The sequence below is a fragment of the Fragaria vesca genome, linkage group LG5 (assembly GCF_000184155.1).
Source record: "Fragaria vesca subsp. vesca linkage group LG5, FraVesHawaii_1.0, whole genome shotgun sequence".
In the NCBI taxonomy this organism is placed as follows: Eukaryota; Viridiplantae; Streptophyta; class Magnoliopsida; order Rosales; family Rosaceae; genus Fragaria; species Fragaria vesca.
In genome coordinates, this window is record NC_020495.1 from 19,937,218 (window position 1) to 19,950,993 (window position 13,776).

Below are 13,776 nucleotides of genomic sequence, written 5' to 3' on the forward strand. Positions count from 1 at the left end.
CAGTAGTCGAGCAGAGAGACCAGATAGCAAAGCCATGCTACTGCTGACAAGAGACACCAACCAGCAGTAAACATCTTGAATGAGAACTACTCTCCTCCCAAGAGACAGCCTCTCCGATTAGTCACCCTTCGAGGGTCGGCCTCGCAGTTGCAGCAGAGAACCCTAATCACTGTCTCTATGCTACAACAGCCCCGTACTGTTGGTCCTTCTGACTCAGATCACTCAGACCCAGCATACTATAAACCAGACCTTCGGGTCTGTTGGTGACCCCATCCCCATGGTGAAATGGTCAGGTGGGAGAGAGGAGAGGAGAGGAAACCCCCACATTACAGATATCAGTCGACGACACTGGTGCATGCTCAGAATCCCGAATAGCGCCCTTTTGGTTCTTTTAGAATCTTTCTGAGACAAGATTGAGGATCTTTCCTATATCCCAATTTGGATATGAAACAGAAACATACAGTTATGATTCCCTCACCAGCGGCGGATCTATGTACCACGGCCTTACTCACTCGTGCATTCTGATAGGACCATTCGATGAGGATGATGAGTGCTCTTGTGGTCGAGGATCATGATGACTTCAAAACCTACTACTTTGCCCTAGCTTTGAATTCTGACAGCAACAGAGGGGGAAGAGACAAGGGAGGAGAAAAAATAGGGAAAAATATGTATAATGAACACTATGCCTATGGATTGGAATTTTGTACCGGTATTGCCACGCACCGTGGTCCTATGTCTTCTGCTCAAGTAAATTGTATTGTTGATTAGATTGTAGTCTCATATTTTTTCTGCTTACAAAATTGCTTAGTAACAAAACAAAAAAATCTATGACTCATGATCCCTGCGAAGAGGTACTCGTTAGGGTAAGGTTAATATAGTTTGTTTGCCTCAAAGTTTAGATATGAGCAAGACAGACTGATGATCGATATGTCTTTTTCACATTTTACCTAAGTATGTGAACTCGTGGATATGTCAAGCGAGAATCGAGTTGATGTGGTATCCATGGATCTCATCCAATCTCAATCAATATAATTACCACATTTGTTTTACATATAATTGAACCCAATTATTATACCCAAGTTGTTCATAAACTTGCAAAAATGTCATAAATTGAGTAATTACTTCTATTAGAATAAAACTTACTCAAGTAATGACTGACGTTACTAAAATGACAATAATTTTGTTGTCATATTTATAAATGTAGGTACCACAAACAAAGTATGTCCCCTAGAAAATCCTCATATCTTTGGCAATAATGATCTACATATGTGACCAAATAGACTTGTTAAACAAGTTATGGAAACTTAATATTCATCCAAAATCAAAATGTTTGGCCGGTTAGGTTCAAAAAAAAGATATATTGTCTAGGTTTGGCTTAATTAATGATAATAATTGAAACAACTTATCTCTTTGGATTTTGTGATCATCAAATAGGTTTGGAATTTGTCAAATATTAATTAACTCCCAATTGATTGGGAAGAGGGGTACCTTCAAATTTTTAAGGAATTCTTTGTAAGAGCATCTCCAACAGCTTCCCTAAAATTTCTCTAAAATGGGGAAGCAAAACCTAAAATCTCCAAAAAAATTATGATCAAAATCCAGCAGCTTCTCCATTTTAGAGATTTCGGCATTTAATACAACAATAAAATATAATATATCATCATTAATTATAACAAAAAAACATTATATATTGCATTGTAACAATAAACTACCCAATAAAATATTTTATTGTTGTCTTAAATTCGTTGGAGCACGTGAAGAATTTAATTTTGGGGAAGAAAGGCTTTGCTGCAAATTTGGGGAATGAAGGCTTCTTTTTCTTCTTCATCCCCATTTTGGAGAATGAGATGGGGAAGCTGTTGGACCTAAAAACAGCTCTATATTCTCCAAAATTGAGAAGTTCAAGAAAATGGAGAAGCTGTTGGAGATGCTCTAACTTAGCCATATCATGCTGATTTGTTTGCAAAAGTGATTGCCATATCATGGTAGGTTTGGAAAACCAAGAATGACACAATTTTTGGATAGGTCACCCTAATCCTTTTTCAACTACCATGACAACAGTTTCAATGTCTTCAAGCTGTGTTCTTGATAAGAGTTTTAGTGGTGTGCAAATTTAAAACTTGAGTGTCACTATCAAGTGGCAAGCACCTCCTAGTTCTTTTGTCAAGATTAACTTTGATGTATCAGTTGTGGCAGATTTGGCGGCAAGTGATTTTGTCACCTGGGATGTTCATGGCAGCCCTATATCTATAGCATACAGCCATGTTGGAAGCCTCAACGCATGTCGTAGAGGAATTAGCATTAAGAGATATAGTCTGATGAAAGCAAAAGGGAAAGGCTTTACGAGAGTTGAAGTGGCATGGAATGAGATTCTAAGTTAGTAATTGAAGCACTGAATGATTAAATTGATCATCCTTGGAGATTAATAAAGCTAGTTCAACACCTTAGAGAGTTGTTAGATATGTTTTGCGCGATGTCAATTTTGTGGTTTGTGCTATTGTTAATCTTAGTCATTTTACTGATTCTGATTTGTTTCTAAATGATATAATTCCTAGTGATCGAGACTTCTAGAGCCTTGTTATTTGACATTGTAAACTCTAACTGCCCTAAAGGCTTTAGGTTATAAAGTTTCTCTTCATAAAAAAAAATCATTGGCGATGATGATCATAATATCATGCTCAGACCCCAATATTAGAAATGTTAGCTTGAGGGCCTTCGACCATTCACATTTTTTTTATTCTCCTTTAAATACTCAATGAGAACTTTCAGCCAAATAGATTGAGCTTCATGAGGCTTGCGTTATGAGGTGAGGCAAGTGACTACCTCAAGTGTTTTTTATTTATTTATCTATTTTTTTTATGAATAAGCAATACTTGTCTCCGATAAGCCTAAAAATATATTCTTAACCACCATACATGTGGTTGAGTTAGTAAGAGTTTAGGTGTAAAACTCTTATACCCATGATCAGATTTGACGACGATGATTGGAATTAAAATCTCGATCTATTCTTGGTGTCCAGGGGAGGATGTGTTATAACATGCATGATCTCCCAGAACAGATTAGTCTATGGGCCTAGAAAAAATTTGAGGAAACCGTGTGATTTAGATCAAAATAAATATAAATATTAATTTTATATAGGTATATATATTTCTTGACATTCACAGTTGCGTTAAGATAACTCACCAAATTTGTTTCTCTCCTCTAGTAGCTCTATTTGTCTCTGGCATGCATGTTCTTTATTAAGGGTTGTCAATAGGCCGGGCCTAGCTAATTTATTATGAATTTCAATATCCACCCATCCATATAAACAGGGCCTTACTAGTTATTTTGTGCCGGGTCAAGTAACGCTCATTTATCCGGACTGGGTTCCAAATAATTAATAGTTTGAAGATAGTTTAATCTACTATTAACTTTATACCTATATAAGTTAAAGAGGGTGTTTTTTGTTTTTTTTTGTTTGTTTTTTTTTTAACAAAATAAAAGTTTTATTGATGATGCGAATGCCAAAATGACTACATATGATAAGGCCCTTCAGTCCAATCTCAAATTTGAGCTTTCTTTAGTAAGAGCCCAACCCATGGCCCAATAGCCCAAGCCCACCACCAAACCCTAGGAGGGTGGTGCATCTCTCTTTCAATCGATATCTTCTCCAACGACAACCAAAGCAGACTAGTCACCATCACTAGCACTTCACATTCCACCCTCGGCCATGTTGTCCATGTCGACTCCTCTGTCGGATCCGACTCAGTTGATGTCGTGGCTGTCATCACCAGAAAACCCGATGCCTAAATAACCACCGCCTTGCAGCCCTCTTCTATTCTGACCACGGTAAGAATCTTCATCTCTGCCATCTTGAGCCCGCCTTCATCAAAACCCAATATGAACCAGGTTCCCTCTTTCTCAGCCTTCACAACCAAAAGTTGTCTCGACATTCAAGGATCTTGGATCAGAATTCAGGCAGCTTTGTTGGAGGAGCCAACACCTCTCCATGCGTTAGTCACCACATATTCGTCACTAGTTGGTTGACGGGAGAGATCGAAAACCGCTGCCTTGGGATACGAAACCTTGATTTCGTTTTTCGTGAGTGCTCCCCCAAACACGGAGCATCGTGCGGATTTTCAAGGGTGATGTTAAAGAGGGTTTTTTTAAGTATAACTTGTATTTAATTTTGGGAAAGAATTTACGCATGCATGTGTGTGTGTGTGTGTCTGTGTGGGTGCACTCGTATTGTGTAATATATAATGTCTTACAAAACACATGTGTATACATATAGTATAATGTTTAATTTGCGGGTTTACATGCATATATTTAAGCGGGTCGGGTTTGGCTTTAAACCCCTAAACCAAACCCGACCCGAGCTTTTGCGTGCTTTTCTACATGGTCTTTTATGTGTCATATTTAAGGGCCTCCATCAGCCCATTCAATTTGTAGGTAATTTATAAGTGTTATTTTGGTTGCATCTCATATAGTATAATATTACATGGATACGCAACCCACCTCAAACCTCTTCTCTAAGGATCCTGAAACCATTGTCGAAACCCCAATAAGAACCAACCAGAATATAACACTTAACTGGCATCTGGAAGTGGTTGAACCGCCTTTGCTAGCTTCTCTAACATCCCCCCTTAGGGGGCCCCAAAACCCTTCGCAGGCCCCTGCAATCCCCCTACCCCCAACAAGCCCCGTGACCGCTACCTAGCCCTCTGTCCCACGCCTGTCTTTAGCTTTGCTCGCCAGTTTCCCCCCAAACTAGCCCTACATGCCTAGCAGCATAAGCATCCTCCCAACGCCCTTGCATGGATATTAGCCTTGCCACCAAGCCAATTCTTTCATAAACTTCTCACCTCAATAGAAAACCTTCAAAATAATATGAGTGGAAAGCAAAGAAAAAAAAACAAAAAGAAGAAGAAAAAAACATAATTCAAACAAGAACAAAATCAATACACTTATGGCACTTTTACTTGGAATTTGGAAATAATCATGAACCAGGAACAAGTGGAATGAGAGAAAGAATGAATCAATATCGATTCCAGACGGTTGATTCCTAAACCTATCTCCCCCCTTTCGTAATCAAATTCATGGGTATTTAGGAATCGATTCTTTAGAAGGAGATAAGACATGTGCCAATTCCAATTCTTTCACATGTTGGTGTATATACAGAAAATACTTTCACACGAAATCATTCTGATTGCTGTGTTAATGCATGAATTTGATTACCCTGCAATCATTCCATTCTATTAATATTGAGTTAAAAATGACCAAAAATGAAGTTAAAAGAAAATAAAAACATCACAGAGAATGTCATGTATGTAGTGTTCGAGTCTCAACTTTAATCATTTCAAAATCGACAAGTAGAAGGCTTTTTGGGTTCGTGTGCCTACAACGATTAGTTAAGCTCTGTTGCGATACCCCTAGTCCGAATGTTAAACTAAGTTGATGCAAAACTGAATTTGCCAACACAATCGAAGTGAGTTACTACTTGCTACTTGTTCAATTTATTCAGTCAATTTATTTTACCAAAAATACATGAATTTCCACGTGTGAGAGAGACTTGAGAGCATGGAGTCCTTCCCTTACATCACCTAGACATGTGGACCCTTATGTCCTGAATGCTCATGACCAAATGCCTCCGACCTACTCTAAACCCAGTCTGTTTTCCGTTACGTCCTTAACAGACTGATGTAACGCCGTTAATCCCCCACGGCCCCCTCTTATAAATACCACCTCTCCCCGTTTGTCCTCATTCTCTCTCCTCCCTCTCTCTCTAGTTTTCCGATTATCATTCATTCCTGGTCTTAACGTACTTTCACATTCCGGAAATTTCAAACGGCATTTCATTCCCGGCCAAGATTTTCGCTCCAAAATTCAATACCGCGATTTGGTTTCCAAGTTCACATAGACAAGAGTCTTTTGGTAAGTTCTGGGTGGCTTCACATCACCGAAATCAATGGGATTCTTTGCCGTAGTTTGATATTTCAAACAGATTCGAAACAGACTCCACTCCGGTTTCATTTTCATTTTCTCTCCATTGTTGATCATGGTGAGCGTTCTTTATCGGTTTTTACTTAGCAACCAAACAGAGCATTACTCTGCTTTAATGGGGTTTTGATTTTTTTTTTCTTTGTTTTGAAATGGGTTTTGGTATGGTTTGTTTTTCATTAATTTTGAAGAAGAATCTCGGAGCTGGGGAAATTTAATTCTCTGCTTGTAATTCCTTTTCTCATTTTTGGGTAACAGAGCCTATATTGAAGCAGAGGAGGAGGAGGAGGAAGAGTGAAGAAGGCTTGGTATAGAGTAGGAGGAAGCCCAAAAGCGACAAGAGCAAAAGGCACAGTTGGTGTTTTGGTTCGGTAAGTCGTTTTCGAATATTAATGATCGTCTTCAATGAAAAATTAAAAAAGAAACAATTTCGATTTATTTTTGTTTTCCTTTGTCTCCTTGTCCACTCAACCACCGCTTTCAAACCCCAACACCCTCTCCTGTGAAAGAACGACAACCCCCAGCGAGCAATAAACCCAGTCGTACAATTCTCTGGTCCTCTCTCTGATGTGAAATAGTTACAGAGGGAGAAGGGAAAAGGGTTCCAACTGGATTGGTTTTTGCTGCAGCAGCTTCTTTATTTGGCTTTGCTTTATTTCTGGGATATTAAAGCACCCCTCTCATGGCCTCCTTATAAGACCCACTTTCAAATCCTCTTCCATTTTTTTCTTTTTTTACTTTCAATTATTGTTTCATAATATTTACACATTTTCTTTTTGGTCTTACTCTGATCCCGAGTGAGAAGCTCTTTTCCTTTTTTGTCCCTTTATTTTTCTTTGCTCTTTCTCTTTGGACCCGTTTTGCAAATCCCACGCATGTTCTTTGCTACCAAACCCCCAAATGTGAGTTTTTTGGGCGGGCACTGGTTTTGTTCGTCTCATCCTCCAAGGAATATGTTCTATTTTGCAATGATTTGTCTGATTTACCCTAAAAAAATTGTCACCATCTTGGGTGTTGTCGTAATTTTGTGATACCGTTCCGGCTAAAGGATCCTTTGCTTGTTGCAAAGAGGAAGCTTGTACACTTCTTTGGTCCTTGTCCAACCTTAAAAATGTGCATGAAATGGAACTATATACAGAGGTGGTTAATTTGAAAATGTGGGGTTTGTGCAGGGGTATAACGGTACAAAAGGTGAGAAATGTTTACATGCATAGCATGTACGAAGCAAACGGAGGAGGACGGAGGAGGAGAGCGTGGGAGTGGCACCCCAAGTACAAAAGAAGCCGTCAAAAGCCTGACCACCCAGGTTAGCTTCTTGAATTTTATTCATATTTTTTAAATAAAGAAAAATATAGAAATAAATTATTAAAAATCTGTATAACACTTCTGACTTCTTCATTCTCACTCTTTCTATGATTCTCTCTATATTTGTGTTTCTATTGCTTCACCTACACAAACACAACCTTTGCTTTTTCAGTCTCTTTTTCCATAAAACAAAACAAAATCATAAGTGCATTGAGAGGGGGAGGGGGGACTGATATGGGTTCGGGGCATCTTTTTAGATTTACCATCTTTCGAAGTATGGTAGAAGCTGTCTCGACTCTTGGTTAGTTTCGAATATTCTAGCTATAGACTATAGTTATGTGCTAGCTTTGCTCAATGCACAATACGTTTATGAACTTAGACTATGTTTACTAGCTAGGCGGTGTCAAAACATTTTATCAAGTGGTCGAGCGAGATGTGGATGGAGTCTAGGACATGAAAATGCAAATCCGTTACCATTTTGGTTAGTATTGTACACTTTTTCGGTCACAAAAACGACGAAAAAGGTACGAATTTGGGTAGACTATTCACGACGCATAAATTCCTTGATAAACTGGATGTGCCGTTTGAACTTTGGAATTTAGAACAGCCTTCTCATTATCAACTTGCTGCTGCTTCATCATCATATTGTATTCTTGTTCCTTAGCAAGGGGGTTCGAATTTATTTCTCAGTGAGGCAGTGAGCCCCGGCTAGATTTTTGTCAGATCAATTATTCACCTCCCTAGCTCAGTCAAAAAGTAAATGAAAGGAGAATGAGCTGAATAGATACCCATCCATGCAAAGATTCTGATCTTGACCAGCTAAGCTACCTAGGGAGTGATTGATAAATAGGTAAAAGGGGTCTGGTCTGGTCTGGTCTGGTCTAGTTATAAGACAGTGGTCCGCTGAGAGGTAGCTAGTCATCATGGTAGGACATTCTAGTTCAACTATAACTTGCTGACGTCATTTGGTTACTTGCCCAGTTGCTACCATAGTATATAAAACTAGTACAAGACTAAATAGAGTAATGCACATGTTAATCACGTGATTTTCCATTTTCCTTTCTTCTTGTGCATTTCTTCTTTGGAAATTTCTTCTGCATTCTGTAATTTTATGCCCCCATTCATGTGATGAAATCAATTACGCCATAAATTCTGCTTCTGATAATTTGTGAAATTGGGTAGGGAGAAACTGAAATCTCGAGCACGTTTTGAATATCTTTTTGTCACTAAAGTTACAAGTTTCTATTGGAATTCAAATCTCGCAAATAGGTAGATTGAGAATGAAGAAAAACAATTAAGGTGTTAGGTCATTGAACTCGTAGCCTTTCTTAGCAATTTCTCTATATGGCCATATGAACATTGAAATGATTGAATAGCTTAGAGGAATAGTCATAAACGCCCGCCAGGTTGATTAGAAAATGAATTATTCATATCCAGACTAAGCAAGAGGGAAATGGTGGGGGGTTATTGAGAGAAAAGACAAGTAGTTAAATTTAGAAAAAGAAAAGACTGCTAATTGGTGTCCCACCATTGAATTCTTGTCTAATCACAGTGTTTAATAAAGCAACACAGGGCAGCGTAGAACAGGAAGAAAGAAATTTTGTAAATGACAACCCAAAGCCAGTGGTATTATGGATGGAAAAAGTACATAATCATTTAAGATTGTGTTATCATTATCTTCCATTTTGGTGTGGGACTGTGGGGCTTTGCTTACTACACCCATCACTTTTCTAATTAAGAGAATATGTCCCATATCTTTGCAATATCTTTTTTTTGGTCCCTGATGTTTCTCTGTTTAATAATTTGAATACCTATTGAAGATCGAACATATTATTGTTGTTCTTCATTTATTTTGTGGGAAGAAATTAATGTGTCTCAAAGCCAAATAAACTGAAATGTGCATTCAAATAGTTCAAATAGTAATATGGTAGATGAGCAGTGTTTGCATTAGATTTTCTTTTTCTTTTTGTGGATACAATTGTTGCCTAAAATCTTTTAAAATGATTTTTTTTGTATGTTAAATAGCTTAAATTAATATCCTGATATTTTTTATATATTTATTTATAAGTTTTAGGAGCTTAAGCAATTTTTCCCCATTAACAAATCAGTGAAGTTCAAATTCTTTAGAGAACAGAGATGATTTGGAGGCAAGATGCAAATTTTGGTTGAAAAAAAACAAAGGAATCTTGAGTGACTTCAAATTTGCCATAATCTGTAACAAAGTTTAATTTATGCTTTCTTCTGACCTTGGTGGATAATCTGTAACAAAGTTTAACCCCTACTGTTTTTTTTTCCTGATTCTGACCTTTGTGGAGAAATACTCCACAGTCTTGCCTTGCGATAATCCACATAATCTGAAATAAATTTCCCTCTCTATTCCAATTCCATTGGTGATGAACATTCCAATTGAATACATGAGTACCTTTGTAGTGCTTTTGGCTGACGTCATTTTCAACATGGTGTAGATCAAGGATATGGCATTGAAATTCTCTGGTGCTTACAAGCAATGCAAACCATGCACAGGATCAAGCAGTAGCTTCAAGAAGGGGCAAAGGAGACCTTACCCTGATTTTGACACTGCTTCTGAAGGGGTTCCATACTCTTATATGGGAGCTGCAAGCTCAAGTTCTACTCCTGCTTGGGACTTCACCTCTAATCATCAACTTGGTGCAAGAACAGACTCAAGATTCACGCGGCCATATGGTGGTGGTGGTGATCAGACTCGAGATTCAACATGTGATGTTGTATTAGAGGATGAGGATGAGCCCAAGGAGTGGATGGCACAGGTTGAACCAGGAGTGCACATCACTTTTGTGTCGCTTCCTAATGGTGGAAATGATCTTAAACGAATTCGCTTCAGGTATGTAACCTTGAAGTTGAAGCAACCTACCAAAATAATTAGTAATTAGAAATTAAGATGCCCAAGATATTTAATTGTTATGCAAGGCTTAGACGTCCTGATGTAAGAATGTGAGATTCATCATTTTCTACATGATACGTGATTGGACTCTGATTAATTACTCTCATCTTCAAATTTTTAAGTTTTTTCAGATATTGTAATCGGAACTTAATTCTTTCTTTGGAAAACTGATGAAATGGCTTTCACTTTGAAGCCGAGAGATGTTTAACAAATGGCAAGCTCAGCGATGGTGGGGCGAGAATTATGACCGCATAATGGAGCTCTACAATGTCCAGAGATTCAACCGGCAAGCTCTTCACACTCCACCAAGGTCTGAAGATGAGGTAATCAAACTTTGACTTATAACATTAAGGCTTGAAGAGCAACATTCACTTTAGGCTGTGCACATAGTTCATACAAGCAAAAAAAAAAAACAGGTTCTTCAAAACTGACAATTGTTTTGTCTGAGATCTTAGGCTTGGGGATACTTGTAAAGATTTGACTGGATTGAGTCAATATTTGTGGTGTCTGTGTGCATCAATTAGTATTTGCTAACAGATTCTTGTACTCCTGTTCAGCCACCAAGAGAATCTTTTTACTCAAGGATGGACTCTGCTAGGGAAAGCCCTATGGTTCCAACAAACTGGACACCACGACACCACTATAAACCCTCTGGAGCTGGAAGCGGTGGATACTTCCCATCTGACGGTCATCAGTACAATGCAGGTGGATCTATTGATGCTTCGCGAACAACAACCTCATCTAGAGATGAAGCTTCAGTCTCTATTAGCAATGCTAGTGATGTGGAGTCAGAATGGGTTGAACAGGATGAGCCTGGGGTCTATATCACCATTCGACAGCTAGCCGACGGCACTAGGGAGCTCCGGCGTGTTAGGTTCAGGTAAGGAAAAGGCAGTTTATCCTGTTTTGACAATTTGTCTTGGCTGTATGTTGATGGAGAGGCTGAGACAGCTGACTTTTTTCTAATTCTTTCAATATTTCAGTCGCGAAAGGTTCGGGGAGAGGAACGCGAAGACATGGTGGGAAGAAAACCGAGAGAGAATACAAGCTCAATACCTTTAAATTTTTAACTTTACACAACCAACATTTCCGGTAGGAATGAAATCAAAGACTACTACTTCAAGGTGCACCTGGATGTCTCGAAAGAACTTGGAAAATGGAACTTTGCAATTGTCTCCAAAAGAAATTGGTCTTGCCACCAGTGAGACTTATGATGGTCAGAAATTAAATTCAGTGTATGATGATGATTATGATGTGATATCTAACACTTCAAAATTATGTTTCTTTTTTTTTCTTACTACCATTCTCATGAGGTGGGAGCTCATTTTCTTTGAGGGTTCATTTACATGGGGATATCCAGAAGTTGCCAGTTTTGCCTTCATTGTTGTCTTTGTCATTACTCATATAACTATTCAGGCTAGGAGGGGAACTGAGTTACTGAAAATTTTGGGTGCTGTTTTCTCCTTCATGGTTTGTAGTGTTTGGGAATTATAAGGATCATGTGGCGGTTGCTCTCATTTGGAGCTTAACATGTTTGCTCTTTGTAATACAGTTTATACTTTGAGAAATGGAATATATTGAAATGATTTCCAATTACATGAAAGGGGAAGTATAAAGTAGGTTTACCATTACATTAAGTACAGTGACGGACACAAAAAATAAAAATAAAAAGTCATTGAAAGAAACAAAAGGAAAAAAAATCAGTGATTAGAATAAAGAGAGAGAGAGGAAAGAAATCAGTATTAGAATAAGATTTAAAGAGACACATAGAAAATCAAAAAAGTCTTTGAAGAAATAGAAGGAAAGAGAGAACTAAATATACATTATCCAAAAGGATTTGAAACACAAATAAATTCATTTGTGTTGTTGTTAAACAAATAAGGACGAATTCTTTTCTGTTTGCCATGCATCATGGTTTAATTTACTATACTGACCTTATACAAAATAAATCAAATTAAATCAGACCCGACCATATATTGTTTTAGCTGCTACTGCACTTGCTGGAATGTGGCTGCTACTACACTTCCAATAAATGCAGTAGTAGATTTTTAGTGGTTCAGCTAGTATAGTAACAGCTTCAGTAAATACAGTAGCAGGTTTTTAGTGGTTTAACTAATGTAGTAGCATGTTAAACTAGAGAGTTAGCTGCTACTACACTTCCAACAAATCTAGTAGCAGGGTTTTAATGGTTCAGCTAGTATAGTAACAGTTTTAGTAAGTGCAGTAGCAGGTTTTTAGTTGCTCAGCAAAATGTAGTAGCAGGTTTTTATTGGTTTAGGCCGTTTAGCTAGTGTAGTAGCAACTTCAGTAACCACAGTATCAGGTTTTTAGTGGCTCAACTAATGTAGTAGCATGTTAAACTGGAGAGTTAGCTGCTACTACACTTCCAACAAATCTAGTAGCAGGGTTTTAATGGTTCAGTTAGTGTAGTAGCAGCTTCAGTAAGTGTAGTAGCAAGTTTTTAGTTGCTCATCAAAATGTAGTAGCATCTATTTTCAGTACGTAATGTAGTAGCAGGTTTTTATTGGTTTAGCTAGTGTAATAGCAGCTTCAGTAACTACAATAACAGATTTTCAGTGGCTCAACTAATGTAGTAGCATGTTAGACTGGAGAGTTAGCTGCTACTACACTTCCAACAAATCTAGTAGCAGGGTTTTAATGGTTCAGCTAGTGTAGTAACAGCTTTAGTAAATGCAGTAGCAGGTTTTTAGTTGCTCAGCAAAATGTAGTAGCAGGTTTTTATTGGTTTAGCTAGTGTAGTAGCAGCAACTTCAGTAACCACAGTATCAGGTTTTTAGTGGCTCAACTAATGTAATAGCATGTTAAACTGGAGAGTTAGCTGCTACTACACTTCCAACAAATCTAGTAGCAGAGTTTTAATGGTTCAGTTAGTGTAGTAGCAGCTTCAGTAAATACAATAGCAGGTTTTTAGTTGCTCAGCAAGTGTAGTAGCAGCAGCTGCTGCTATTTTCAGTACGTAATGTAGTAGCAGGTTTTTATTGGTTTAGCTAGTGTAGTAGCAACTTCAGTAAATGCAGTATTGACAGAAAAATTCATTTATGACTGCTACTATTGATAGGGAAAGTTCATTTATGAATTATGCTACTATTCGGTTCTACTACATCACTTGTCATGGTCTCTGCTACTGTAGAGCACTTATACTCGTTTTTTTTTTTTGGCTACTATACTCGTTGTAATCTTGTTGTAGTTATGCTATTGCACTCATGTTTTTCAAGTTTCTACTACTACATGAAGATTGAGTCTCATCCAATTATACAGTTCTACGCATTCATCCGCCCAATGTCATCACCCCATAGAAAAATTCACACTTAGCTGTTATATTTAGTTGCTACTACCTTCACTTTCAGATCTCCGATCTTTCTAGCTACTATTGTCTCGTCGTCACTAGCTGCTACTGTCCCATCGTCGCTAGCTGCTACTCCTCGCCATCTTAGCTGCATATGAAAATTTCAATTCAAACTTGTCGCACAATCTAACCACCAGTTGCATATCAAGTAACCTCATCCCCCTTTTTAATCACATTACCTCAATTCAAAAACCATAAGATAAGC

The 13,776-nt window shown here is 38.0% G+C and overlaps 1 protein-coding gene across 1 annotated transcript; it reads left to right on the plus strand.

The window, feature by feature from the left end:
• The first annotated feature begins 7,177 nt into the window (after positions 1 to 7,177).
• Positions 7,178 to 11,266, plus strand: LOC101304874 (protein BREVIS RADIX-like). The gene is made up of 5 exons (XM_004300102.1): positions 7,178 to 7,285; positions 9,750 to 10,144; positions 10,398 to 10,527; positions 10,762 to 11,084; positions 11,188 to 11,266. Exons 1-5 carry the CDS (start codon positions 7,178 to 7,180, stop codon positions 11,264 to 11,266), a joined length of 1,035 nt encoding a protein of 344 aa, XP_004300150.1.
• Positions 11,267 to 13,776: the final 2,510 nt, after the last annotated feature.

Bases quoted from the DNA above. Each gene is read 5' to 3' on its own strand.
- LOC101304874 (XM_004300102.1), top strand. From the start codon at position 7,178: ATGTTTACATGCATAGCATGTACGAAGCAAACGGAGGAGGACGGAGGA. The intron at 7,286-9,749 runs GTTAGCTTCTTG...AACATGGTGTAG, and splicing joins TCAAAAGCCTGACCACCCAG to ATCAAGGATATGGCATTGAA. The intron at 10,528-10,761 runs GTAATCAAACTT...ACTCCTGTTCAG, and splicing joins CACCAAGGTCTGAAGATGAG to CCACCAAGAGAATCTTTTTA.